The following is a 25,329-nucleotide window of genomic DNA, read 5'->3' as shown; positions in this document are numbered from 1 at the left end:
CCTGAGCTGAAGGCAGAGGCTTTAACCCACTGAGCCACCCAGGTGCCCCTAGTTTCCTATTTATAAATAAAAATAGACATTTCTTCCCAATTCAATGTTCAGCGACCTACATGTTGGCAGCTTGAACTTTGACATGCTGGGCGCATTTACACCATGGAAATTGGCCTGTGCTACCAATCAGGCTCCCTCCAGAGCTAGTTGTTAAAGATTTAGCATCCCATCAGTGTTCATTCTCTGCCCCTACCCACAGTCATTCCAACTGCTCTGTTCCTTGCCTTCTTTAGAGCGCACCAGAGGCAGGGAGGCCAGGGAGTCTGATATCTGGAGTATGTTAACAACAAAATTTAACTTTTTAAATAACATTTTTATTGGCTTTATTCATGGATTCATGAATTGGGCAGCATCCAGTCTAACAGACAGAAAGGAGCTCTGAGGAACTGTACAAAATGAAAGACTTTTATAGGCAGAAGGGAGCAGGGACAAGGAAGTTGTACTCAGCAAAAAGTCAACTGATTACTGCAAGCTTACTTTCCCTACAGAGGGCAGGGGTTCTATCAGACAGATTACATAACTAATGCTGATCAGGTGATTCCTGAATGACTGGTTAAAGGTTCCATTTCCAGGAGAGCTGAAACTGTCATTAAGTCTCAGTTTGGTGACTTGCAGCTTAGCTTAAGAAACTCCATTTTGGGTCTGTTGATTCATCTCTTTAATAACCCCATGACCTTGAACAAATTATGTAACCTCTCTAATACCACTCCCTTCCTTATTAAAATGGGGTTGCAATAAGACCTCAAGGTTGTGTGAGTAAAATGAAATGATGTACGGTAACCACCTAACAGTGTCTGGTATGTAGTAAATGCTCAATAAGTGATATTACTAGGTTTGATTTTTTTTTAAATTGCTAGTTCCGAGTCATTCAACAAATACATATGGAATGGCTATTTACAAAGTACTTTTGATTCTGCCTGCATGGTTTTATTTTATTTTTATTTTTTATTATTGTTATGTTTTATGTTTTATGTTATGTTTTATTTATTTATTTGAGAGAGAGAGAGGGAGAGGGAGACAGACAGCATTAGCGGGGGGGGGGGGGGTAGAGGGAGAAGGACAAGCAGACTCCCCGCTGAGCAGGGGAACCTGAACTGAGTCTAGATCCTGGACCCTGAGACCATGACCTGAGTGGAAGTCAGATGCTTACCAGCCTGAGGGAACCAGGCACCCTGTATGGTTTTAAATGTACAGATAAAGAAGAATAAAGCACGCCCCTGAAATTCTGAGCTTGCAGATCACATGTTTATGTCATGGGACTGTACATCTGGGCCCTTGACATATGTCCTGCTTTGCTATCCATGGGCAGATAGTTACAGAGTCTGGTCAACTTATTTTCTGTCAGGGCATCTTCTTCCCTCCAACTACTTACCTATTCCCATTCCCATAAATATCCTCACCCTTCCATTTCCTTCCTTAATCCACAAATAAGCAAACAATCTCCCTGGCGTGTGGCAGGTGCTCTCGGGCCTGTGATCACAAGTACTCTTCCATGACTCACCTGGAAGCTGCCTTTTTATATCCCGAGGCCAAGAACGGAAGGCTTGATTTCTATGTGAGATTTAATCTTTGGGCAAAATTCCTCCTGAGGGTAAAAGCTGTCTCTGCCTTTCTCCGTGACTGGTTCCTGTCCCCTCCTCTTACCCACATTGTGTTCAGAAAGACATCCCACACATTGTGCAGCCTTTTCCTCTTCAACACTTCTTTGGGGAGAAAAATGGTTATTTGTAGGAGAAATGATAACATGAAATTCGAAGCCCTTCAGATTCTTACAAGTGCAAATGCCACTGACTGGAATAGGAATAGAAGTGTTTGCTATAAGGGGGAGCCTTAACCTCTTTATGCTCTACAAATATTAAGTGTACATAAAACCAAGAATCCTGCTGTGTTCTGCACAATGGGCTTCTCATGGAATTCCCGAGATCATTTGAAGTGTGCCTCTTCAACATGATCAGTGTTTCAATACTTAAATTTCAGAGCTGTTTTAAAATGGGGAAACACTTAAGATGGGTATGAATTGTTTCATGTTGAGAACTCTTTGGCCATCAGCTTTAAGCTATTGCTTTATGAAAAAAACAAACAAACAAACAAAAAAAAACTATTGCTTTATGGGAGCAGTGTGATTATGTAAAAATGTAAACCTTGGTATGAATGAGTAGAAAACAGAACACATCAATCACTACTTTCTCATTTAATCAATTTTTTCCCAACTCATTTAACTAATGAATTGATTAACTGCAACAGAAACATGTCTTGTAGAAACTATTCCTTGTTAAAATACTTTATCACAGTTAATATATCCTTGAATACCCTATTGCTTCCATAAAGTTCTACCAGGCATCAACGGTATTGCTCAGCTTCCTACCATCCTATTGTCAGCAGTGGAAACTCTTGTGGATAAATCAAATAATTTAAAAAATTAAATTATGTGTCTATGTATACTTAAAATCCAAATAGTTGCTTTTTCAAACTTGATTTTAGACTCCCCCACCCCACAAAATAGTCACATTCAATTCTTTTTCTTTCTTTTAAGATTTTATTTATTTATTTGACAGAGAGGGACACAGTGAGAGAGCGAACACAAGCAAGGGAGTGGGAGAGGGAGAAGCAGGCTTCCCCAATCAGGGAGCCCAATGCAGGGCTGGATCCCAGGACTCTGGGATCATGACCAGAGCCGAAGGCAGACGCTTATGAGTCGACTGAGCCACCCAGGTGCCCCATCACACTGAATTCTTAATGAGAATAAACACATCAAGTTTATCGGGCTCTATCATTTGAGAAACACCACAATCATTCACTTTAAATATTTCCTAGCTTTTTGCAATGGAAAGATTTAAATGTGATTTCTCATGGTAGAAAAATGAGTTTAAGATTATTCAGAGCCAAAATGAAAATACGTTAGAGCAAAATCAGACCAAGTCTTTGGAATTCAGAGTGGCTAAACACCCAGAAGAACCATCATATTAAAATTGCCAGATATGTGCCTCCCAGGGGTCTGAACAGAATTCCCTTTTAATAATTTGGACATTTCTCTTTGCCAGTGATACAGGAACAACACCTCCAGAGAGTGGGATTTTTGGATTTATGATAAACTTCTCTGCATTTCTTGGTAAGTACACAATAATTATTATAAATAAATGAAAAATGCATAGTCTCAAGTGAAGCGAAATGTGTTGTTTACAGTTTGTATATAATTTTTTGTTATTTTTTTAGCAGATTTTATTTTTCAGAACAGTTTTATGTTCACAGCAAAACTGATCAAAAGGTAGAGATCTCTCATATATGCCCTGCCCCCTACCCAGTGTCCCCCCGCAACTATCATCATCCCCCACCAGAGTTGTACATTTGTTACAGCTGATGAGCCCACACTGACATGTCGTCATCACCCAAAGTCCACAGTTTACATTAGGGTTCGCTGTGGGGGTGTATAATTTTTTTTAAAGATTTATTTATTTATTAGAGAGAGTGTGTGTGTGAGCGTTCAGGCACATGTGTGGGAGGAGGGGCAGAGGGATAAACTCACACAAAACCCAGAAGCTCAACAGTAAGGAGTTGACAGATTTAGTAGATAAAAAAATTGAAAACTTCTAAATGATGAAACCTGCAAAAACAAAGTTGAAGATGCACCAGAAGAAAATTTGTAATATTTCTAGCAGACAATAGACAAATGTGCATTATGTGTAAACAACTGCAAATTAAAAAAGAATAGACAAACTCAAGAGAGAAATCAGAAAAAATTTAAATGCAGTTTTCAGAAGAAGAAATGCAGATCACCAGCAGACATACTGAAAGTTGCTCAATCTCACTAATGACCAGAGAAATGAAAATTAAACCAACAGGTTGCCATTTCTCATTCATTGGATTAGCAATAATTAAAGAGGCAAGGGCATGCAGCAATTGCTTTCAAACTCTGCTGTGAGAGTATAAATGCTACAATACAGTGTTGGAACAATTTGTAGATACTTCTTGGCATTTTAATTGTGCATAGTTTTTGCTCCAGTAATATTACTTCTAGGAATTTGTCTTCCAGAAGCATTCTGAAAGCGTGCCAAGGACTTGTGTACTCATCATTGAGCATTGTTTGTAATAGGAAAAACATAGAGACAGTGTAGAAGTCCAATATTAGGGAAATGATGAAATATATACCATGAAGAGACCCCTAAAAACAATGAGGTAGACTTATTTGTACTGACATGGTAATATCTCCATGGTGATTTCCTTTATGTGAAAAAAGGCAAGTCACAGAATACATGCACGGTAGCATTTATGTGAAAAGGATAAAAGGGCAAGTTGGAGTGTGTGTGTGTGTACGTGTTTGTTTCCATCATACTGAGGAGAGAGTAAGAAGGGGTGAGGAAGGACTGGGTGGGTGAGTGGGAGACTTTGGCAGTTAGGAAATTGAAATACAGACTTTAAAAAAGCAAAGCAAAACTTTCCCTGTGTTTTCGTTCTAAAAGTCCAAATAATAAAAATTCATCCAAGTCCCTTTCTTTTTCAGGGGCAGCCACAATGTACACAAGATATAAAATAGTAGAGAAGCAAAACCAAACCAGCTATTTCAGCACACCTGTTTTTAACTTGGTGTCACTAGTTCTTGGATTGGTGGGATGTATTGGAATGGGCATTGTAGCCAATTTCCAGGTATGTCCTGAGGTTGTTTGTGCTCTTGGGGATGATGGAGTATGTGTGTCTGGAGGAGAGAAGCAAGAACGCAAGAGGAATACTTGTGTCAGTATCAAGTAGTTGATGCATTTATTAAAAAAAAGTTGGGATGGTTTGCTTCTTAGAAACAAATCTTTCTCATTTGTAAGTCAGTGCTTACTGGGAGAGTGGGCTGCGTGTTTGCATGGTTATGAGAAAGTGTCTTTTGCTCCATGTTCTGGGCTCTGCATTGCTCCATGTTTATTAACATGGTTGATGGGTTGGGAGAGCGACTTCAGTCATTGTTTCATGGAAAGTGTGAAAATATTTGGGGCACCTGGGTGGCTCAGTCGGTTGAGCCTCTGACTCTCGATTTCAGCTCAGAATCTCAGAGTCCTGAGACTGAGCCTGCACTGGGCTCCATGCTCAGCTCAGTCTCTTTGTCCCTCTCCCTCTGCTCCTCCCCCTGCTTGAGCACGCGCGCTCTCTCTCTCTCTCTCAGATAAATAAATAAAATTCTTAAAAAAAAAAAAAAAGAGTGTGAAAATATTTGTGTGTATGAGCATGTGCGTTTACCAACTCCCAAGACGGCATCTGATCTCTTCCTTTGGCAGGTGAGGATATAGGTAATGGGGGTGAAATCGTTTACTCAGGGTTACTCAGCTCATTCATTACAGAGACAAAATACGGCCCCAGTGGAGCAAATTAGCTTATACGGTGACTCCTGCGGAATCTGCCTGATACATTCTTACTGTGCGGTTTTACTTACTGTGCTTGTTTTATTCTAACTCGTATTTTATTCTAACTAGTGGACACCTGTTCATCCCGAGGTCTCTTTCAGGAAGGCATGGGAATTGTTTTGTTTTTGGAGAGATTATTCAATATTTTAAAAATATTTATTGCATTTCACATTTGTACTAGTTATAATGGTCCTTCCCTCCTAGGGCTATTGTGAGGATTCCAGGAGCTGATGCACAGTAACCATCACTAACTGCCATACGTCACAGCCACCGTGGCCGTCACCATTACAGGCTAACACTGCGCTGGTCTTGCTCTCTCTACCGCTATGTTTTTTGTTTGTTTATTTGTTTTTGTTTATTTGTTTGTTTTTTAAATATTTTATTTATTTATTTGTCAGAGAGAGAGAGAGAGAACACACAAGCAGTGGGGAGGAGCAGAGGGAGAAGCCGTCTCCCTGCTGAGCAAGGAGCTCACGGGGGACTCGATGCCAGGACCCTGACATTCTGACCTGAGCGGAAGGCGGACTTGACCAGCTGAGCCACGAGGCGCCTCTCTTTCTGCCACTGTTGTTTCTTTGTGGTAGCACAAAGGGAGTTCCAGGAGGAGGACTTTTGGTTCAGCCCAGGAGGACCCCTGTAACTTTTTTCCCCACCAGAAGCAGGCTGATCTTATGTGTTGCTTATTTTCACGAAAAGGTGTCCGCCTTGGCCGCCAGCCAGCCGCTAGAGCATAGGGGCGCCTGCTGAAGCCGCCGCTCGGCACTGCGCTTGGTATTGATCCACGAGGGTAATAACCTCGGGCCTCCACCGGTATCATCTGCTTTCCATTCAGCTGCTAGTGCCCTGCCTGTCTGAAGCCTCCTGCATGAAGTCAGGAGAGTCACTGTCAGAAGGGTCTGTCCCACCTGCACATGTGCCCTCATAGAATCACCTTTTCTGGGGGTCTGCCATCTGTCTATAGGGGACATAGTACAGGGCTCTGGGAAACTCCGCGACGTGTTGTGTGGGGTGGGGTGGCAGACACCCTCCCTTATACTGCACCATTTCTCCAGGACCACCCACAGGGCAGGCACGGTCTCTTGGGTCTCTGGGCTAACGAGTTTTCTTTTTTCTTTTCTTTTCTTCAGGGAGAGAGATTGGGTGCGGGGTGGGTGGGGGTGCAGAGGGAGAGGGAGAGAGAAAATCTCAAGCAGGCTCCATGCAAGGCTCAATCCCACGACCCTGAGATCATGACCTGGGCCCAAATCAAGAGTCCCACGCTTAACCAACTGAGCCACCCAGGCGTCCCATGAGTTTTAATTTTTGAATGTTATAAATCCACAATTACGGTTTCCTTGTTAACACGGAAAGGTAGAAAGGGGAGAGGCAGTTTGTAGTCTCCCGGGAGCAAGTGTACAGGGCTTCAGGGAGGGCACTGTGAGAATAGATTTGCTTCTGGCTCCATTTCACTTTCCTACCCTCACTGTCCCTTTATGGTGAAATAAGACAAAGGCTGTAACACATGGTGCAGGTGACATCGGTCACATGCCGGAGACTCCGTATTTTATGATTGCACGCATTTGGTTTTTCATGACAACCAATTTATTGAACATTTCCTGTGGGGCAGAATTTATGAAAACATTCAATGCTCTAACTTCTATCATTCCAATAATGACCTTAGAAGTCAGGTGATGGTATTTTCCTCATTTGCCAGTGGAGAAATGGAAGCCCAGAGGGCTTCATACTTGCCCAAGATTGTATGAGCACAGAAAGGCAGAAGTGGACTTTGAATCGAAGCCATCTGTCTAGAACCTGTGGGAAAGAGTTAATTTCAATGCCAGAATGGGGAAACCTCTGAAAGAAAAAAATCAAGTACACAATTCACAGTTCTAGTACCGTAAAGCATGACGGGAAGGAAAATGGAATTGGAGAGGCAAGGGGAAGATGTGGAATGATATAATCGTTAGTAGTGGTGGATATGAATTATTCAGTGGGTAAGAGTATATGGTATATGATATCCTATTCTCCAAATAACTCACGGGATGAGCAGAACAGCTGTCAGCTTTTAAACCAGAAAGGGCAGACGTTATAAAGAACACTTGGAAGTCAGATTCATCAAACTTGTGGTTCTCTTTAAGGTTTCTATGAAGTGATTACATCTTAACAAAAACCAGAAATAGGATCTTAAACTTTCCTGAGAGCGGTGTTTGCCTTGTCATTGTTCCCATAAATAAATCTTTACAACTTCCTTGTTTGATAACCTGTAATTCCTTTTCAACATGCCCTGAGCAAACCAACTCTGAGCTGTTCCTTTCCCAGGAATTGGATGTGTGCAGGCAAGAGAGCTCTGGCTGTCTTGGGGTGGGGAGGGGCGAGAGGGGAGTGGGGGAAAGGGGTGAGAGGGGTTGGGGGGGCGGAGGTGGTTCTTGAGTAGGACCAAATTGCACTCATCAGATGTTCCAGGAGCTGTCTGTCCTGAGCTGGTTGGGTGGGATGGCTACTTTTTGGTGTGTCGCCACCAACCTTTCTGAATGCTTTATTTTCCTTCAAGAAGTTTTCTACGGTTTAACCCTTGCAGTACTCTAGGTTTCTTTTTACTATCTTTTAAATTAACAAGAGACTTTTGAAAAAAGGTTCCAAAAAGGGTGCTGGGTTTTCATTTTTATCCTCTATCCAAATTTCATGTCTTATCTAAGAATCATTTCCCTTCGAAAAGACATCTATGATGAGAGGGCATGTACAGGGGAAAAGCACAGCCAAATACAACTCCTGCTGACTCAAGAAACTTCTGATCCAATAATGTCAGGGTTAATGTGGGGGCCATGAATTTGCAGATGGAGATACTAAAGGATATGTTGGATCAGAGGGGGTTGAGGAAGCAAATTCCCTGATTGTGCAATTGGAGGAAACAGAGTATATAAATTCAGGATGTTAACTTACTTAGCATAAAAAAAATAGCCTGTGTAAAGCATCGAGAATCTCAGAACGTTATTCCTGAAAATGACTTATTAGCAGAGGATGCCTTGCCTTTTGTTCCTTTTCCCTTGCCCAAATGTACCTAACATTCAAAGGGGGGGAAAAAGATTGGTGTTTTCATTCTTTTATTTTATTGGTTTAATATTGGTTTTATATTTGGTTTAATGCTGTTGGCTTAATATTATTTTCCCCCATTTTACTGAGGTGTCTTTGACATATAAACTTGTGTTAGTCTAAGGTATGTAACATAGTGATTTGATACATGTAGATATTGCAAAATGATCACAATAAGCTCATTAATGTACATCACCTCACATAGTTACCGTTTTGTTTTTTTTTTCTTGTGATGACAACTTTTAAGATTTACTCTCTTACCAAGTTTCAAATGTAAAATATGGCATTGTTAACTGTGGTCACCACACTCTATGTGACATCCTCAGACCTTATATCTGGAAGCTCAGTCTCACCTCTGACAACCACTGATCTGTTTTCTGTATCAATAAGTTCAGTTTTTCATTTTCTTTTAAGATTCCACATCTAAGTGAGATCATACAGTGTTTGCCTTTCTCTGTCTGACTCATTTCACTTAGCATAATGCCCTCAGCATCCACCTATGTTGTACAAATGGCAAGATTTTTTTTCTTTTTCATAGGTGAATAATAATCTGTGTGTGTGTTTCACAGTTTCATTATCTGGTCATCCTTTGACAGAAACTCAGTTTGTTTCTATGTCTTACCTATTGTAAATAATGCTGTAGTGAACATGGGGGTGCAGTTGTCCTTTTGAGATAGTGATTTCATTTCCTTTGAATTATTGCTATTTTTCATTGTAGTAAAGTACATATATAACATAAAATTGACCATCTGAGGGGTGCCTGGGGGCTCAGTTGGTTAAGCATCTGCCTTTGGCTCAGGGTCCTGGGATCGAGCCTTGTGTGGGCCTCCCTGCTCAGCAGGGATCCTGCTTCTTACCCTTTTCCCGCCCACCCTCAGGCTTACTCTGTCTCGCTCTCTCTCTCAAATAAATAAATAATATCTTTTTAATAAATTGGCCATCTTAACCATTTTTAAGTGTACAGTTCAGTTTTTTTTTAAACTCCTTAAGTACTTAAAGATATACAAATATTTTAAAGGGCATAGAATGTATTTTATTTCTCATATATAATTTTCCTAAATCTAAATGCCCATGTTAAGTATCCTAGGAATACAGAATCTCTACCTCATAAGTGAGCAATTGATATTCCATGTTGTAGAACGTTAATACAGCCTTATTTTATTATAACATAAATCAAGCACTGGATTTTCCCCACTGTTGCGAGGTTTGATTCCAGAAATAAGTTTCCTTAGAAAATAAGTTTGACAGCTTAACAATAACCCACAACCCCTGTGATCTCAGGGTTCTGGGATTGAGCCCCGCATCGGGCTCCCTGCTTGGCGGGAGGCCTGCTTCTCCCTCTCCCACTTCCCCGGCTTATTTCCCTCTCTCACTCTGTCTCTCTCTGTCAAATAAATAAAATAAGTAAAATCATTAAAAAAGAGAGAAAAGAAGTTTGACCCAGGGTCCTGGGATCAAGCTGGGTGGCTCAATCAGTTAAGTGTCTGCCTTCAGCTCAGGTCATGATCCATGGTCCTGGTATTAAGCCCTGCCTCAGGCTCCTTGCTCAGTGGGGAGCCTGCTTCTCCCTCTGCCTGCTGCTCCCCCTGTTTGTGCTCTCTTTTCTCTCTCTCTGTCAGATAAGTAAGTAAAATCTTACAAAAAAAAAAAAGAAGTTTGAAAGTTTTTTTTTTTTAATCTTCCTTTCCATGTGGACATTAAAAATTTGATATTTGTGAGCAGATGGAGAACACCTTGGTTCTGGGCAAGCCTGGGTGGCTCAGGTCAAAGAAAATCTGGGAGGGACAGGGTGTGGATAGTGAGTTGGGTTCAGTAAGGGTCTGGGGCCCAAACCAGCGTCTCTTGGACAATACTTTAACTTGTCCCCTTGCAAAGCTCACATTTTCAAGTTCAGGCAGAGACTCCATTGTTCAGTCCAATATCACTGTTACACCAGAAGGTAGGTGCCCATTGCACATTTGGAAGGAGCCTAAAGTGAGCTCTTTCAATGGTCCATCACGAGCATAGTTGTGAGCAATACCAGATTCTGAGCCTAGACATGGTGTAGGGGTGCCTTCTGGTTGAAATGGCTTAGACTGCTTAGGATGGGGGAGCAGGGCCTTGACTTGAATCTGCCTTTGCATGGCAAGGGCAGTGTGTTTACTTAGAATTGTGTGTGCATGTGGGGTGCCTGGGGGAAGACAAAGAGATTATTGAAGAGCAGGGAGCCTGAAAACTCTAAGCCACACTTGGTGTATTCATGGAACCAGTTGTATACTTTCAAATGAAATTCATCATACAATCTTCAGTACAAAACTGCAAGGCAGAAATTATTATGCCCATTTTACAGGTACAGAAATTGAGGTTATAAACTGGGGTTACAGAGCCCAGTAGCAGAGTGGAAATTTTTTGTCCAGTTCTGCCAGACTCCAAAGCCCATGATACTCAGTTCTCCCACCTCTGAGGCAGACATCGCTCTGTCCCTGTCCAGTGTGCCCACATTTGCTGTGAAACAACTAAGAGCATTTACTTTAGGGTCTGGAAGGCATTTCTCTTGGTAGTCTTCTGCAGGCAACCACATTTTCCAAGGAAAGGTGGGTGCATCTGTGATGACTGTGGCGTTGAGTAGCCCAGCGTGGGTGGGGGCGTGGGTCTTGCTGCGTGCAGACTCACGCAGAGTAACAGCTGTTTGTGACTCTCTCTCCAGGAGTTAGCTGTCCCCGTGGTCCACGATGGCGGCGCCCTTTTGGCTTTTGTCTGCGGTGTGGTCTACACGCTCCTGCAGTCCATCATCTCTTACAAATCATGTCCCCAGTGGAACAGCCTGTCCACGTGCCACGTGCGGTTGGCCATCTCTGCCATTTCCTGTGCAGCTGTGGTCCCCAGTATCCTTTGCATATTTGTCAGTGTCTTCACAGGCTTGACCTTTCTCCTACTCCCCCAGAAGAGCATGAAAAAAAAAAGCAAAGGTTAACAGGCAGGTGTCCACATGCTTCAGAAGACCAATTGGGAGAAAAGTATACATTGTTAAGGAAATACCTCAACATTGTCTGGTTAGATCAAAACAATCTTTGGGGGGAATGTGTGTGCAAGAAGAACGGAAACTTATCGCAACACTTTAGTCTGTTTACTTTCTTTCCAACAGGGATAGTTTCATAAGCCATGTGGAAATATTTATTTTTCTTTGTAGTGCTTGGTCAAAGACACCAAATATTGATATTGTACTTAAAGTAACCGCCCTGTGAAGTCCCAAGAGCCAGTACTCTGCCCTCATCTGTATGCTTGGCGATTCATTAGATAGTTCAATTTACTCGTCTGTGTTAAGAGGTTTTAAAAAGCTCTATCATTTATTTCTAAGTCATTTGAAATACATTTAGGCTTCTCTTGTTATCACTGATTCCAGTTTGAAAATGAAATCTCATTCCGTCTTCTAATTCAACAATGTGAAAATAAAATATCAATTTTTTGGCTAGGGCATTTTTGTTTAAAGGAAATGAAAGCTTGATCTTTCTTTCTTTCTTTCTAGAGGTATTTAACAGGGGAAAAAAAAGCTGTGTCTTCAAGATGTGGAAAATTCCCCATCTTTCGCAATACCATCTACAGTCCTATCAGAGAAAAACTGCAGAGCCATCAAAAGATGGTGATTCCTGTCAGACTGTAGGAAAATAGCAACTATTTTATTAGCAGCAACTTTGTTAGTCTGGATTGGGTTGTGGTATGAAGTGGGCAAGCTTGAGTGAAAATGCACATGTGCTTCCAAATAGTAAGTTTTGTGTTTCTCTTTTAAAACAGAAGCTATACAAAATGTGAAGTCTAAGAATGGTTGTGGGTTTTTTTTTTTGTTTTTTTTGTTTTTTTTGTCTTGGGGAAGGAAATTTTTAGTTAGAAAATTTCTAAGTGCAGAGGAAGCAAATCCTACTGTTGAGAAATTTAAACAAATATGCGCTCCTTACAAAGATAGTTCATTTGCAATTTCCTTCTTTATGGTTTGAAGACATTCATGTTTCTCTCCAAATATATCTACTTAAAACTTTTAGCTTGTGTTAGTTGCAAAATTTATAGTATCATTGTTTGAACTGTTAAAGCCAGTTTCTTGGTGTAGGAAACCTTTTCTTGCTTCCAACTTGAGAGGCACATCTCTAGATGTTAAAATCAGAGAGAATTTTTAGCGAGAATAAGCATTTTAGGCCTCGGAGTTTCACATACAAATAGTTCCCATTTCTAGATGGTTCTTAGGAGCCACACCAAAGGATAGCATCCCCAAACAGAAATAGGTCATGTCCCTGTATTAAATTAACTGAAGGGGCCCCTTCGACTCAGGTCATGATCCCAGAATCCTGGGATCGAGCCCCACATCAGGCTACCTGCTCAGCAGACCTGCCTCTCCCTCTCCCACTCCTCCTGTGTTCCCTCTCTTGCTGTTTCTCTGTCAAATAAATAAATAAATAAATCTAAAAAAATAAAAAATAAATAAATTAACTCAAATGAATTCAACCACATGGAAAGGTCTTTTGTCCTAAGCATTAGTGTGGTATTTATGTCTCTTTACAAAGATTTCAAAATATCTTTTTTTTTTTTTAAAGATTTTATTTATTTTCCAGAGAGAGAGAGAGAGTACACACAAGCAGGCCGAGAGGCAGGCAGAGGCAGCGAGAGGAGCAGGTTCCCTGACGAGCAAGGAGCCCGATGCGGGACTCGATCCCAGGACCCTGGGATCATGACCTGAGCCGAAGGCAGCGGCTTAACCAACTGAGCCACCCAGGTGTCCCAAGATTTCAAAATATCTTTAAAATGCCTTTGTCTCTTCTTACTGCCATAGTTCTATGAAACATCATCACTTAACTCATGAAGAAACTGAAGCACAGATGAGGCTAGGATCCTGCTTCTAAGCCTTCCCTGTGAGGCTATGCATCTTGCACCTGGCTTCCAAAGCTTTCACAAGCCTTCACAAAATCACTATCAGCGTAAAGCCGGGGTTTCTTTGCTTGAGACACATAGTCTGAGCCTGCCTATTGAGTATTTTTTTTAAAAGATTTTATTGATTTACCTATTTTAGAGAGAGAGAGAATCTAAAGCGGACCCCTCACTGTGCTTGGAGCCCCATGTGAGACTTGACCTCATGACCCTGAGCTCATGACCTGAGCTGAAACCCAGAGTTGGACGCTGAACCGACTGAGCCACCCAGGCACCCCATGAGGCAGCCTATTTTTCTGACCTTATTCTAACATGTTCTCCCCTGGACTTGACCATTTCCTGTTCTCTGCCTTGGCCCATTCTCTTCTACCTGGCTGGATTATCCTCCTCCACCTTGCTTTCTAGAGCTGAGTTGTCCAATACAGTAGCCACCAGCCACATGAGGCTACTGAACGCCTGAAATGTGGCTGGTCCACACAGAGATGGGCAGTTAAGCATAAAAACCACACCGATTTCAAAGATGTAATAAGAAAAGGAGAATGAATGTAGACCATCTCATTACTAATTCTTTATATTAGTGCATGTTGAAATGATCATATTTTTGATATATTGGGTTAAATAAGATATATTCTCTTTCTTTCCTCCTCTCTTTTTTCTTTTTTTTTTTTATTAACCCATAATGAATTATTTGCCCCAGGGGTACAGGTCTGTGAATCATCAGTCTTACACAATTCACAGCACTCACCATAGCACATACCCTCCCCAGTGTCCATAACTCAGCCACCCTATCCCTACGCCCCCAACCCCCAGCAAACCTCAGTTTATTTCTTGAGATTAAGAGTCTTTTAGATAAGATATATTGTTAAAATTAATTTCATTTATTTCTATTTATTTTTAAGATTTTATTTATTTATTTATTTACATATTTTATTTATTTATTTGATGGCCTGAGTGAGAGAGACAGAGAGCAAGCACAAGCAGGGGGAATGCGCAGGCAGGGGAGAAACAGGTTTCCTGCTGAGCAAGCAGCCTGATGCGGGGCTTGATCTCAGGACCCTGAGATCATGACCTGAGCTGAAGGCAGCCGTTTAACCAACTGAGCCACCCAGGTGCCTCAAGATTTTATTTTATTTTTTTTTTAAAGATTTTTTTTTAGGGGCCCCTGGGTGGCTCAGTGGGTTAAAGCCTCTGCCTTCAGCTCAGGCCATGATCTCAGGGTGCTGGGATGGAGCCCCGCATGGGGCTCTCTGCTCAGCAGGGATCCTGCTTCCTCCTCTCTCTCTGCCTGTCTCTCTGCCTGCTTGTGATCTCTGTCTGTCAAATAAATAATAAGTAAAAATCTAAAAAAAAAAGATTTAAAAAAATTTATTTATTTGACACAGAGAGAGAGATCACAAGTAGGCAGAGACAGGCGGGGGGTGGGGGGTGGGGGGTGGGGGGGGACAGGCTCCCCGCCGAGCAGAGGGGCTGATGCAGGGCTCTATCCCAGGACCCTGAGATCATGACCTGAGCGGAAGGCAGAGGCTTTAACCCACTGAGCCACCCAGGTGCCCCAAGATTTTATTTTTAAGTAATCTCTACACCTAACATGTGGCCTAACCTGACAACTCTGAGATCAAGTCACACGTTCTACCGACTGTGCCAGCCAGGAACCCCTCATCTGGTTCTTTTTAGATTTTCTTTAGTGTAACTACTATAGTAGAATTTTTTTTTTTAGGATTTAGAACTTTATTGAATACACCCCAAGGGAGAAGTGGGTAGAGCAGCAGAGGAGAAGCTGTCTGCCTATAGTAGAATATTTTACATTACTCACATGGCTGGCATTAATTTCTGGGGGGACACTGCTCTAGAGAGCTCCTCAAACCTCAGCTTACATTAGGCTCAACTCAATGAAGCCTCTCTCAAAGCCCATTCCCACTCTGAAGTCACGATTTTCCCTCTGAGTCGTCGTCGTGCCCTCCCCACCAGCACGGTACCTGATGCTGAAGACTGGACTCAAGAACAAAGAATTAAGAGGATTTTAAACTATTAGAAACAGAAATATGGTAATGACATGACCAGAGAATCTTTTATTTTGAGAAACTGAGAAGTGTTAAGAATTGCAAAATATTGGGGGGTAGGGAGGGCAGGGAGAGGAGGTGCTGACTCTGAATTCAGAGGAAGTTCTAAACTTGGCATTGACTCAAAGCTTTGAATTCGTAACTGTTTGCAAAAGCATTTTAAAAGCATCTCATCTCTAGCTTTCTCTTTTGCCTTTATAACCTCCATCAGAATGTCTGTGCAGACAGCACACGGAGGCTTTATAGCCTCAGTCCCTGGCACTGTTTGGCCTCTCTGGGTACCACCTAAGGTCAGAGGTAGGGTGTAGCTCTTTGATTTGTAAATTATGGGCTGGGAAGGAAGGACTCTGGCTTAAACCCAATGACTTGATGGGATAAGTCTGTTTTTTAAAGACAGTAGTTTCAATCTATAGTTTGCTTTTGTAGAAGAACCTTGGCAGTTTGTGATGCTTTGGTACTTTGAAATGTTAATTTTTCCCTAAAGCTGTTGCCTTGAAGATAGGATTCTTAGGGCAAGAGTATTTTTTTTTCCCAAAACTTTTGTTTAGGGAAAAGAGTATTTTAGGAGAAAAGTCCTCAAAAAGTACCCATCTGTCATTTTGTTTTTTGTTTTTGTTCTTTTTTAAATTAAGATTTTATTTATTTATTCGAGAGAGAGAGACACAGCAAGAGAGGGAACACAAACAGGGGGAGTGGGAGAGGGAGAAGCAGGCTTCCCGACAAGCAAGAGCCTGATGCGGGGCTTGATCCCAGGAACCTAGCCGAAGGCATACACTTAACAGTTGAGCCACCCGGGCACCCCCCCCACCCCGCATCTGTCATTTGGACCAAATTTAACAAGCACAGTGGAGCAAAATGTAGCCACAGATGAAAATTTGGCTATACATAGCTGAAAAGGTATTGCTAAGGAATGACTGTATGTCCATATTATAATTTAAATGCTGTCACAATTGAACTTAAGGTTTGAGATTATGAAAAGCCGATGTAACTGGTCTGATTGCAGAAATGTTGGTATTAACATTTTAACACTGTGATGATGATTAGAAGAATAGTCTTAACATTAAAGGACCTGGGTTTTTGTTTTTGCTTTTGTTTTTTGGAGCTTCCTTAACAATTGCCCTTTTTTTAGTGATTGCCTGTGCTTCACTAATTTCTATAACAAAGCTGGAGTGGAATCCAAAAGAAAAGGTAAAATTTAACTCATCTTCAATATGATTGTTGAACCTGGTTCCTGGGGATTATTCTCAAAATTATTTTCAAAATTTTGAGTTCCTAATTGAATTTCCTCATCAAAAGAGGTCGGACACTTAATGGAAGGGGGTCGATGTGAATTAAGGTGTATGGAGGTCCGAGGAAGCAGTGAGTGTTAAGCAGAAAGGATGAGACCTGCTCCAGCACAGAGGACACTTTGTTTCAGAATGAACCGGAGAATAAACGTGGTCAGGTCTATCTTCGTGGGCAGGGAGTTTGTGCAAAGTTTTAAGAGGTAGGCAGAGAGGATCCTACTTGACGTGGGTGACCAGGATAAGCTTTTGAAGGCTTCGAACAGGCAAGTATTGAAAGAATATTAGCAGGTAGCTATTAGTCAGCAGCAATGCTGGGATAAAGGGCTGAGGAGAGAGCCTGGAGTTAGGGTGGCAGAGAGAAGGCAGTTTTCTAGTTTAGATTTCAAATCAAGATTCTCCTAGGGGGTTCAACATCACTTATCATCAGGGAAATGCAGATCAAAACCACAATGAGATAGCACCTCACACCTGTCAGAATGGCTAAAATCAACAACACAAGAAACAAGTGTTGGTGAGGATGTGGAGAAATGGGACCCTTGTGCACTGTTGGTGGGAATACAAACTGGTGCAGCCACTGTGGAAAACAGTATGGAGGTTCTTCAAAAAGTTAAAAATAGAACTAGCATACGATCCAGTAATCACAGTACTGGGTATTTACCCCCCAAATACAAAAACATTAGTTCAAAGAGATACATGCACCCCTATGTTTATTGCAGCGTTATTTACAATAGCCAAATGATGGAAGCTGTGCAAGTGTCCATCAGTAGACGAATGGTTAAAGAGGTGGTATATATATATATATATATATATACAATGGAATATTATTCAGCCATAAAATGAATGAAATCTTGCCATTTGCAACAACATGGTTGGAGCTCGTGAGTATAATGCTAAGCGAATAAGTCAGAGAAAGACAAAAAATGTATGATTTCATATATATATATATGGAATTTAAGAAACAAAACAAATGGACAAAGAAAAAAGTGAGAAAGAGAGAGAGACAAACCAAGAAATAGACTTGTAATTATATAGAGAACAAACTGATGGTTACCAGACGGGGCGGTGAGAGAGGGGGTGGGTGAAACAGGTAAAGGGGATGAAGGCGTGCACTTGCTGTGATGAGGGTGATGTATGCAAGTGTTGAATCACTGGATTGTACACCTGAAACTAATATTACAGCGTATGTTAACTATACATACAGTTATACGTACATACATACATACATACATACACACTGTATGTTAACTATACATAAACTAATATTACACTGTATGTTAACTGTACAGAAATTAAAATAGAATACTTTAAGAAGAATGAGTAAAAAAAAAAAAGATTAGCCTAGGGTGGAAGTAAGAAGGAGAAATATTTAATGGGTGCTGGCAAGTGACAGACACGAGAATGGAAGGACATGAATCAAAGAGGACTTCCAAATTTTATCTTGGGGGAAGCCAAGAATCTGTCCCCATGAGCAAATAGAAACAGGGTCCCAAACAGGAATAAATGAAGGTGGGCAGGTTTGGTTTTAGAATTGTTGACTCCAAGGCTATAGTGAAACATGAAGGAGAATGGCCCAGTTGCTTGTGGAACTAGACCAGTGGGGGGACTGGGAATCATCAGGGCACGGGGTAGAGTGACTGGTAATTTCAGCCCTAATGTCAGAACTCCTGGAACTGAATGTTTGGAATTGAGATGGACTCATGCCATGAGGTATGCCCAGTGGTGGCGCTTCCAAATACCATATGGGAAAGGAATGTTGCCCAGGAGAGGAGAGTTGGTGGGAGAACACCAGTTGGTTTTTCAAGGGGCTGGGGTGTTACTGATGTTTTTCAGAAAGCAGTTTCAGTAGTGTGTTGGCTTTAGAAGACAATTGCAGGAGGGTTAAGAAATGGTGAGGGGGTGGTTCGTTCATTCAGCTATCAGTGAATGTTTGGAGGTGAGAGGAAGAGGAGATATAACATGGTGGCGAGAGGTCCAGTGGGATCAGGGGATTTTTCACAGCAGGATTCTGGCATGTGATGGAAGCCTGCAGAAGACTACGGAGAGGGGGTGCCTGGGTGACTCAGTTGGTGGAGCGCCTGTCTTCAGCTCAGGTCGTGATCTCAGTGTCCTGGGATCCAGCCCTGCATTGGGCTCCCTGCTCAGCGGGGAGTTTGATTCTCTCTCTGCCTCCTCGCCCCTGCTCATGCTCATGTTCTCTCTGTTTCAAGTAAAACAACAAAATCTTTAAAGAGAGAGAGAGAGACAGACAGACTCTGAAGAGACTGAAGATGGTGAGTGAGAGAATGATCCAGGCAGAGGTTTTTTTAAAAATCGGAGAAGACAAACCATGAGAGACTGTGGACTCTGAGAAACAAACTGAGGGTTTTGGAGGGGACGGGGATGGGGGTTTGGGTGAGCCTGGTGGTGGGTATTAAGGAGGGCACGTATTGCATGGAGCACTGGGTGTGGTGCATAAACAATGAATTTTGGAACACTGAAAATAAAATAAAGTGGGGAAAAAAAAAAAAGTCCTTTCTGAAAGCAAGACTTCACAGCAGGGCGGCTTTGGGTGTACTTTACCAGTTCAGCCACTGGAGGGAGATCTTCCCCCACAAATCAAACCAACCAGGGGCTGGAAAGGATTCCTTGAGTATATGCCCCAGCCGATTAAAAATTGTTTTTCATTTCATTTTCTACCTTAAAAATGTGAAAAGTATCTCATTTTCTGCTCGCTCCATAAATCACCATGCCGCTCTTGTATTTTTCTGTTCTCAGTATCAGTGAATGCACACAAAACCCTTTACATTAATTCACTAAATGGAACAACGGCTTAGGTACTGCCCTAGACTTCTGTGGCGTGCTTGGGAGCTTGTGTGGCACATTCCTGTGCATTAACTTACTTGGTAGCGATGGTGAGAATTTTAATATCATTGTCTCATTTCACATAGCAAGGAGATCAGAGTTTTGCCTGCGTTGCCACAAGTGTAGCAGAGGAATCTGTACTCCTAGTTCAGTGTGCTTTCATTTAATATGCTAAAGAAATCCTCCCCCAATTCTGTTTCCGTTTTTACAAGCCATCTTCACTGTCCAAGGGCGATAAAGGATGAGATGTATCTCCTGGTAAGGTCACCAAAAGGAGGTAGGGGCCTCGGTTCTCTACCCCCAGCATAGGCTGATGGGGTTCTCCCCAGTGTGCGTTGGATGAGGGCCGGGATGGATATGGATGTGCAGGAGGAGAGCGAGGAGCGGTGTCTGTGAGAGTTTGATGCACCACAGTGAAATGTTCATGGACGAAAACTGGATCAGAGAAAGCACTCGTCACCATGGAACCAACCAGCAACCCAGCATATTTGCATATTCATGCATGTAACCTATAGCAGAGCAAAAAGTGAAGTAGGAAGAAAATAGGTCACTGTTTGAAATCAGAGAACTGACGACAGTCCACAGGCCTAATCTGGCAGGTGGGCTCAAGTCAGAACGCAGACATGCAGTTTGGACTCAGACAGTTTTATTTTATTATAGTTAAGTATGTTCCACACGTGGAACTCACCACTGGGGCTTGAACTCTCAACCCTGAGATCAAGACCTGAGCTGAGATCAAGAGTCAGACACTTCACCGACGGAGCCACCCAGGCGACCTTTGGATGGTGTTTAAAAATGCCTTTGAAGTAATTTACTGCCTTTAAAAATCAGGAGAGTTCACAGCACACACACACACACACACACACACGCACACGCACAGACTTTTTTTTTAATGTCTCAAAGCAACACCAGGGTCATATTTTCCCGTTTGGTAAAAATGAAACTGAACTGATGACTGGGTTTGCCATTCTTCCTCTTTTTCGGCAACTGTCAGTCCGTTTATTTTTATTAATTCTCTGGCCCCCGTAGGAGGAATCTGCCATTAAAGCCTTCCGCTCTTGCTCTGCATTCCCTCATCTTTGCCCCCAGTAAGCAGATGCCATGTCGATGTCTCCTTAGCCTCTGCTCTGTGGCTGTAAGCAGAGCAGCGTTCAGATACGACATTTTCTGTAGTAACAGAGAAACACAACAGCCAGTGGGGACAGCCACTCTTCTCTGGGTGCGAACACTCAGGCCCCAGAAGCTGACTTGATGTTTTTTGTTGTTGTTGTTGTTGTTGTTGTTGTTGTTTTGTTTTTTGTTTTGTTTTGTTTTGTTTTTTGACTTGATGTTTTCTAAGCATGCATTTCAACTTTGGGATTCCTAGCAGGGGGAGAGCAAGTCCACGCCTTGAATAGAAAATTTTTTCTTCTCTTGAGTCCAAATTTGCGTCCCCATCTCAGCCATTTTGTGGCCCTTATTCTGCCTTTTTGAAGTGTATCGACTTAGTCTTAAAGCCAGAGTGTAAGAGAGCCTCAGGAACGTTTTGGAGAATTACGTTCATGTTCTCACTGGGCAGGTGCCCTCGTGTTCCTCCACCTGGCCTTGCTCCCTGTGTTTTCTCAAGGGGTTGATTTATGCTCACCCAACGACTTTCCTCTCTGTTCTGACCAACTTCTTGTTTCAGTACCTCCATTACAGGGAATACAGTGTATTTTGGCTAAATTCTGTTTCTTTATTGTTGCTTTTAGGATTATATATATCACGTAGTGAGTGCAATCTGCGAATGGACAGTGGCCTTTGGTTTCATTTTCTACTTCCTAACATTCATCCACGATTTCCAGGTAGGTATTTATCAGTTCATATGTTATAAATAGCTGACCATTAGGGTTAGGAGCATGCCATAGAACATTAGTTTATTCCCTAAGAAAAGCATCTCTAACTGCTCTCCCAAACGATGAAACTTTCATATGTTCTCTGCCCCCTGGATGGATACTCACAGTCATATATCCCGGTTATTAGCTTTCTGAGGTGGCCTCATTTATTAGTTCCAAATAATAGGAAATACGTCCTTTGAATGAACGAAGTTTATTGTTGAAAACAAACAAAGTTTGTTGTTGAAAAATGTTCCCAAGGCAGAGAGGATGTGGAACCTTATAAGGTTTGACAACAAAGAAAATCGTACGTTTTGAAACAAATGAACTCTTAGCAAAAAAGGATATAGAAAACCAAGAACATTCTTTCAGACCCAATTCAAATTCTGCTGAAACCATAGTGAGGGCACATCTGAAGGGTGTGGGGACTCTGTTGCTGGCACCGGTTTACCTTCTTCTCCTTTTTTAAATTGTGTTATGTTAGTCGCCATATAGTACATCATTAGTTTTTTTTTTTTTTTTAAGATTTTTTATTTATTTATTTGACAGACAGAGATCACAATTAGGCAGAAAGGCAGGCAGAGACGGAGGTAGGGAATCAGGCTCCCCACGGATCAAAGAGCCCGATTCGGGGCTTGATCCCAGGACCCTGGGATCATGACCCGAGCCAAAGGCAGAGGCTTTAACCCACTGAGCCACCCAGGCGCCCAACATCATTAGTTTTTGATGCGGTATTCCAAGATTCATTGTTTGCCTATAAAACCTTCTTTGAAATCTTTTTCTTCTGTTTTTAATAGAGTGTCACCCTAAGAATATCCACAGAAATCAATGATGATGTTTGAAGAAAGAAGAATGATACCTCACTCAGTGAGAGTCGCAGACAATTTCTGGAAGTGGTAGGGAGGACAGACAGGGTTTCCATGTTGCCCTGAGTGGAAAGTATCTGCGGCACGTCCACGACTTGAATTTCTTTAAGAATTCCCAATAGTTGTACTATTTCCAAAGGTATGTTTTCCTAGAGAATGTAGAGCATTTATGACATTGTAGCAATGTTTTTATAATTTTCCAAGTAGACACTTTTTTTACATGAACAAATTCATTACGGAAAAGAGAAGGTGTTACAGAAAATGGAGAGCTCTTATTTTTGCACAGATTCTGTTTTGCGTTTTCTTTGTGTGTAAGTGATTTGTGGGAATACACTCAATGAGGAATTCACTAACAAGTAAAATCAGGGCATATTCATTTTTAAATTTTATTTTTAGAGAATGAACGGTCTAATTTTATATCATGACAGCATTTATGAAGTTTGATTGATAATGATCATAAAGATTTAGTTGACAAATGAACACTAACGAGGATACTCTGATTTTTAAGTGAACTAAGCAAAGTGCTTCTATCAAACGGCCTTACTCTCTCTATGCACATTGACTCTAAGTAAACACAGAAGACCTCAGTTTTTAAATTCCGTCCCCCATGGGCCTCCCTGCTCACAGTGCCACAGCCTTTCCCCCTTGCTGCTGACCTAAGTGGCATTCTATAGTGGGCCCATTTCCAGGTGGGATGAATTCATCAAGCCAGATTAGAAAAGCCTTAGAACAACAATAAATGGAGGCGAGCCCCTGACAAGGAAAACCTCACTGGATTCCAGATTGTTGCCTTTGCTGGATAAGCCAAGGAGGGAAAGTATCTCAGGGACCATTTATGGAAGGTAGGATTATGGGAAGGAGAACTTTGGTTAATACTAAACCTCCACAAAAGCCAATCTGTGAAAAGCATTAAAAAGACCATTTGTAAAACCACCCTTTATTGTTACCGGCATAAAATGCTATACATGCAGTCTGACTCAGGAGCTGAAACTCACGTCCCAAGTTCATTTCTTGCCACTAAGCCTGTGGAAGAGAACACAGGTCTGACACAGAGGAGAGAGGGTGCAGGGTGCAGGCTCTTTGCTCCTTCTTTCAATGTGGGTGGCTGGATGTTTGCGCACTGTATGAGACGGGAGTCCGTCCTTTGTTAAGCAAGACCTACAGACTCCACCTTCTTACCCGAAGCGCACATGACAAAGGCAAAGCTAATGGTTCCAGAGCAAGAAGTGGGCCTTGACGTGTTAAGGCTTAGATTTGAAAGCCGAAGAGAAGGCCTTCCTTCGAAGACCCTCCAGACCACAAATCTGCATCCGGCCAAGTAGGTCCAGACCTTGAGGATGAATGCCACGGGCAGAGCAGCCTACCTAGACAGGCCGGGAGGGACTCTGAGAGTGGTGAGCACATCGTGGCTCCTCAGTGACGGTCTCGAGTGAACGAAGCAGTCAGCCAGCTCTGCAACGACCAGCTGTGTCCCCTGTGTGTTCAGCAGTGAGAACCCCATAACCATGTCTGAGTTTGTTGCAGCTTGTAATGCTGTGGCTTCCCACGGTAACACCGGAAATGAAGGACTGATTGAAACGATGTCAAGCGTTCCTTATTCTGAAGATGGGGGAGAAGTGTCACTTAGCTATGCTAAGGAACCTGAAGGAGAATGGATCCACGCTTGGGACTCACTTCGAGCAGACTTTCCCGACCCGTGCTTCTCAAGATGCATTGTTATTCTTCATTTCCTTATCCCTCTGTGAGATAGATTCGGAGCTCCTTGAGGGCAGAGTATGGGCCTTAATCTTTAACTTTGTAACTCCAGCGTTTACCAGGGCACCTCCCGGTCCATCCCTACTAGGTGCTTAATCAATATCATTGAATGAATGAACGAATCAGTGAACAAAGGAAGGCAGGACTAGGGATATTTGTAGTGCTGTAAAATGAGATTTACACGGGTACACTGTTCACTAGTTAAGTGATAAATGAATAATAGTCTGTATCACCCAGTAATGCTGACTTGCTTTGCTTTGGGTACTGTGAACATTTCAGTTGTTTGGGCTTCACCACTCTGTGACAACTCTCCTCAACCTGGACAGTTACCACCGAAATTCTTAGACGGGCTAGACAAAATGGTACACCTGGCTTGGCAAACTGAGAGCACCAAAAATCACTGCAGACAATCACATTTTGCTGATTCCATGAAATCTCTAAAGCTGGTCTTATCCACATTTCGTTATTATTTCTAATTTCCATGAGCTTGCATTTCCTTGGACCTCATGGCTGAAGAGTAAAATAAAATGAAGTATTTCTTTATTTTAGTAATTTGTGTCTCAGTTCAATTACAACATGTCGACTAGGTACTACTATGAAGTCTATATATCCAGGAAACAATTCTAGCTCCGCTTGGACCCCATCAAGATAGAGCGTAAATCTTATGTTTTCTTCATTCTTGTAGTTTTGCATGTGGGTGCAGTGGTTCATGTTTGTGTAGAGACTCAAACATTAGGGTCAGAAGTTTGCATCAGTCTAGACTCTTAGAGGTGAAGGCGCCAGAAATCCAACTTAAAGTGTCAAAGAAGAAAGGGGCATCTATTGACTCAAGTCCAGGGGTGGAGCTGCCTTCAGGGATGACTGCATCCAAAAGTGGTACCAGAACTTCACTTATTCTCTCCTTCTCCTAGCTCTACTTTCTCTCTCTGTTGGCATCATTCGCAGGCAGGTTTCCCCCAGATGGGCGAGAGATGGCTTCTAGAAGCCCAAGGGCGACAACCTGTCCCGTGGAAAGAGGGGACCTCTGCAGAGTTCGCACAAAGGCCCGTGAGTTGAAGCTCATTGTCTCTGATTGGCTGGCTTGGGTCACATGCCCAGGCTCAGGGAGGTCTGAGGCTCTTAGTCAGCCCTGTGTCACGTGTCCCCCTTTGGACCAGGGAGGGGCCAGCGGTGTCTGAAATGCCGGGCTGGTGGTGGGTGAAGTTGTTTCTCAGAAGAAAAGAATGGGAAATGGATCTGGGACAGACACAGGAGAGTAGATAACCAACCCCCCA

General features: G+C 42.3%; 1 protein-coding gene across 1 annotated transcript in view; it reads left to right on the top strand.

The window, feature by feature from the left end:
* DRAM1 (DNA damage regulated autophagy modulator 1) overlaps positions 1-24,601 on the top strand; it is a 35,398-nt gene extending 10,797 nt beyond the window's left edge. The window contains exons 2-7 of the mRNA XM_080811334.1: positions 3,093-3,160; positions 4,550-4,692; positions 11,188-11,365; positions 16,584-16,642; positions 21,312-21,404; positions 22,232-24,601. Coding sequence (XP_080667460.1) covers positions 3,093-3,160; positions 4,550-4,692; positions 11,188-11,365; positions 16,584-16,642; positions 21,312-21,404; positions 22,232-22,276 — 586 coding nt within the window. The 3' untranslated portion in view covers positions 22,277-24,601. The remainder of the gene's footprint in view (positions 1-3,092; positions 3,161-4,549; positions 4,693-11,187; positions 11,366-16,583; positions 16,643-21,311; positions 21,405-22,231) is intronic.
* The last annotated feature ends 728 nt before the right edge of the window (positions 24,602-25,329 follow it).

Source organism: Martes martes, assembly GCF_963455335.1.
Source record: "Martes martes genome assembly, chromosome: 8".
Lineage (NCBI taxonomy): Eukaryota > Metazoa > Chordata > Mammalia > Carnivora > Mustelidae > Martes > Martes martes.
Note: the sequence above shows the minus strand (reverse complement) of the source record. Positions and strands in the feature narration are given on the sequence as shown.